This window comes from Lathyrus oleraceus, chromosome 2 (genome assembly GCF_024323335.1).
Source record: "Lathyrus oleraceus cultivar Zhongwan6 chromosome 2, CAAS_Psat_ZW6_1.0, whole genome shotgun sequence".
Lineage (NCBI taxonomy): Eukaryota > Viridiplantae > Streptophyta > Magnoliopsida > Fabales > Fabaceae > Lathyrus > Lathyrus oleraceus.
In genome coordinates, this window is record NC_066580.1 from 65,560,830 (window position 1) to 65,564,962 (window position 4,133).

The window sequence follows — 4,133 nt, forward strand, 5'->3', positions numbered from 1 at the left end:
TAAAATTAAAAAAATGACTCACTTTTAAAGAAATAAAAATATAAACTGTAGTTGTTGGGATTCGAAACATTTTCCTTGAATTAGTTTTTTATTCGGTCATCTACTTCAACCGAGGGAATGTATGATATTTGTTTTTTTTTAAATAAAATGTTGCGCATTCAGAAATTATACCTCGTTAATTTATTTGTTAAAGTGAAAACTTTGTTATAAAATATATTATTTGTAGTAATATTTTTTTATGGATATGAATCAAAATACATTTTAGAAGATAATAGATGAATAATAGAAAATATATGAATGCAGGAAAAAAAACGGAAAAACACCAAATACACTTGGAAAGTGCCAAAACTATTTTATAACAGGGAGAGCGACAAGATATGAATCAAGTGGAACTAATATGGATGTCATTGGAGAGATAAATGCTAGTGTGTGGTTTTAACTTATGCGAGGGACAATCCGAACAAAATGTGTGTGTTGAGGCGCATCCAACAACGAGGTTTTGGAGAGAGAAAAAATGTATTTTAGTGATAAGATTATCTTAACACTAGGTTGTTTGTATTGAATTGTTAAGGGGAACATTTGTAAGTGATTGAGATGATTAGCAAATTTATTTATCATTTGTAATGGTAGACTTTGGTTCCTCTTCTCTTATTTTTCTCTCCATTTCTCTCCTTCCTCTCTATCTCTCACTTAAGCAAACATGATTTTATAATAAAGAATGAGATTAAGAGAGAAATAGAGGAAAGGAGAGGAATTACGAAGAAAAAAATGAAAAAAATCTAAATTTCATAAGTGTAAATTTTAATTTTTATATACGTAGTTGATGTATTTTTTTATGGAAAAAAAACTATCAAAGGAAGTCTATCAATTATTTCCTCAAATCTAAAATATATTTTTCACTTTTAAATACTTTTAAATTCTTAAAACTAAAAACCACTTGGAGAAAGAAAAAAAAAACTCAAATTAATTTTTTATAATACTGCCACGCCCTTGACCATCGTAAGGACAAGTTTAAAGTTTATATATTAATAAAAAATAAAATAAAAAATCAATTGTGGCTTATAAACCAATTCAATTAGCTTATACTTTTTACTTATTTTTTTCTCTCAATTTTATATCTTAATTTTAAACAAAAATAAATATTAATTAAACAGATATGTTTATGTCATTTCATAAGCTATAAATTAACCCATTAAAAACTAACTTATCAACCATTCACTGTTTTTTATTTAAAAAAAAACGAGCCTAAAATGTATATTCACCAAATTATTTTGATATCTTTTTTCTGGAAAAGTTAACTTTTATATAAGGAAATAACTATTTTTTGAACTCATAGAACATTTTCTTGTGCTTATCATTCACTTTAATTGAGATTTGGTGTGTAGAATATATACTTAATGTGGTTAATCGCATAATTCAACTTTTATGCATAAAGGCAATTAGACATAATTTTCAACTTTCTATTTTCCCTTTTCTTTTCCCACCACTCTTCATAAAATTGACACCCCCTAAACATTTTATTTTACTTTTCATAATTAACAATTATTCAATCGTTGTTTAAAATTTGTCTTCCAAGACTACATCATATGAGATTGTGATTCTTTTTCTAATGTATAACTATTAGAATGTTTGCATTAGTTGTGTTATTTGAAGCAATTTTTAACAGCGCATTTCAATACCATATAATATTAAATATGGATATTGGTGCTCAATAGAAATAAAATAAACACTCTATAAACAATAGTTTAGTTTTTAATACTTTATTTACAAAAACTAAAATCAAACTCATGTTCCATCAAATCAAATCACCCAAATTATTGCAGTAGTATAATTTTAATAATAAAAAAGTTTATTTTTAATCTCTACACTATACTTATAAAGAATACCGACTTATACTTAAAAAGAAAATATCAAACTCATAACTAAACATTTTTAGATCTAATCGAATACACCCATGAAATTAATCATACCATAGTAATACCCTAATTATTTGTTTATAATCATAGGTACCAATTAAGAAAACACATCATTATTTTAGTGCTCCTAAATCACATGCTAGAGTTGACCCTAAAAATACCTTCACACATCAAACACTTAACAAATATTAAAAAAAAAAACAGCATAGAAACTTTTCATACATAACAATTAACAATAGAAACAGAATTTGCATAAACATTAAAAAAAACCAAAAGATAACAATACTCAAATTAAAAAAACCCAAACCACGTGACCAAATTAAATTCAAGAAACCATATCATGTCCATAAATGTTATCTCTCTTAAGAGAATCATAAACTACATTATTATTATTATTATTATTATTATTATTATTACTAGAAGAAGAACCATAATTAAGAAACTGAGTGAGTTCATCTTGAGTAAAGTAGTTTTTCTGATCTTGATTAATTTCTGGATTTGGAATAATCACTTGCTCATTTTGCATCTGGATGCAGAGAATCTCAGCTTGTGCAACTGCAAGCTGCATTTGAAGCTCAGAAACTTGGTTTTGTAAATAGGATATTGCTCCAACACAGCCATAAACTGGATCTCTCACTCTTGCATTTGCTTCATAGACTAAACTACTCACTGCATCTGCTCTTTGATGAATTGGAAGCTCCTGAGGAAAATGTATTAGAAAAAGACGTAACAAACTCTTATAACTTAAGACTGATCATCTAGACGTTCTGAGTTCGAATTTAGACAAAATACTAAATTTTATAATTTTAGTATTTGTCAGTTGAATTCACTCTAAAAAAATTTAATAGTAATCATAAAAAAAATATTAAAAAAGAGTAATAAATAATAAAAATACTAATTTGTAAAGTGTGTATAGGTTTTGAGTTTGAATTCTAAGACAAAATATTAAGTTTTACAATTTTAGTATTTGTGAGTCTAATTAATACTAACAAATTTAATAATGTAATAAAAAAAAGAAAAAGAACAATAAATTCATAAAGTTTCTATTTTTATGTTTCTTTGTTTGAGGAAGTTTTAGAACAAGAACATAGAATATGTCGAAATAAATCTTTAGATTCTTGTTTTTGTTTTTTTAAGGTCAAACATTTGATTCACAAACTATTCAACTTACAAAAATGAAGAACTAATCTTGGCTTATTTGATCAGGCACATGATTGATTAAGGTTGTTTTTGCAAGCGCTTTAATCATCAAAGAAAGTAAAATAGAATAGAACAAAAAAAAACAGAGTACGAGGTACCTGTAACATTTTGCTAACGTTGCTAGCTCCGAAAACCTTGTGAACTATGGCAAACTTTTGGGGTTCATGAGAAGGAAAATAAGGAGCAAAGGTGCAATCTTTTGCGCATCTTCGTCTCAGAAGCTTGCATGAAGCACATGGTGAATTTCCACCCATTTTTTTTTCTTCAAAAACAGAGAAGTTATTAGAAGACAAAACAAAAGAGTAGAGCATAATGAGACTAAGAGTGGGAGTGTTGTTGTGTATTTATAATGGTTAATCAATGTGAGACTTTAAGTCATAATAAAATAAAATATTTTAAATCAAATCATTATGGATTTTAATTTTGACATTATTAATGACCACAAGTATAAAGATAACATAGGATTAAAAATATTTGATTTCATTTGTTTCCTTTTTTAAGGATAATTTATTTTTCTTCAAAGTATTCACATGTTAATTACTAGGATATAGTATATGATCATGCACTTTAATTCTCACTAAACGTTTTAGGGGGAATAAATTGTTCAACTTGTTCTCAAATGTGATTTCCTATGCTCTAATTCAGTGGCAGATCTAGATACATTTGTTAATGGGATTAAAATAATCTATACATTTTGATTATAAAAAATTATGAATTTTAAAATTGAACATGATTATAATGACAAAACAAATTCAAAAAGTTTAATTTTTTTCATAAATTACAATATTCTTTATGAGTTTTCATATTTTAAAAATATTTTAATGATTAATTTATTGTTAGCGCTATCTAATATATTACCATGTATACAAAATTAAATAGTATTTCATTATTTATAAAACACTAAAAATGTATAAAATTTATTTGAAATTAAATGTAAGTATTAGATCCAATCTAAGAGGGGAATGGATGAATTAGGATTTGTTGAATTTTTTTCTTCAATGTTAATTTCTGATAATG

The 4,133-nt window shown here is 25.8% G+C and overlaps 1 protein-coding gene across 1 annotated transcript; it reads right to left on the minus strand.

Annotated features, from left to right (window-relative positions):
• Window positions 1-2,241: 2,241 nt before the first annotated feature.
• On the minus strand, window positions 2,242-3,401 carry LOC127121120 (LOB domain-containing protein 12). Its single transcript, XM_051051713.1, has 2 exons — window positions 3,215-3,401; window positions 2,242-2,616 (listed from the first exon to the last, which is right to left on the minus strand). The coding sequence occupies exons 1-2, from the start codon at window positions 3,368-3,370 to the stop codon at window positions 2,242-2,244; spliced, it is 531 nt and encodes a 176-aa protein (XP_050907670.1). The 5' UTR covers window positions 3,371-3,401.
• Between the last annotated feature and the right edge of the window lie 732 nt (window positions 3,402-4,133).

Coding starts and splice junctions, on each gene's coding strand:
- LOC127121120 (XM_051051713.1), bottom strand. CDS start 3,370: ATGGGTGGAAATTCACCATGTGCTTCATGCAAGCTTCTGAGACGAAGA. Junction 2,617..3,214: donor ACGTTAGCAAAATGTTACAG/GTACCTCGTACT, acceptor CATTTTCCTCAG/GAGCTTCCAATTCATCAAAG.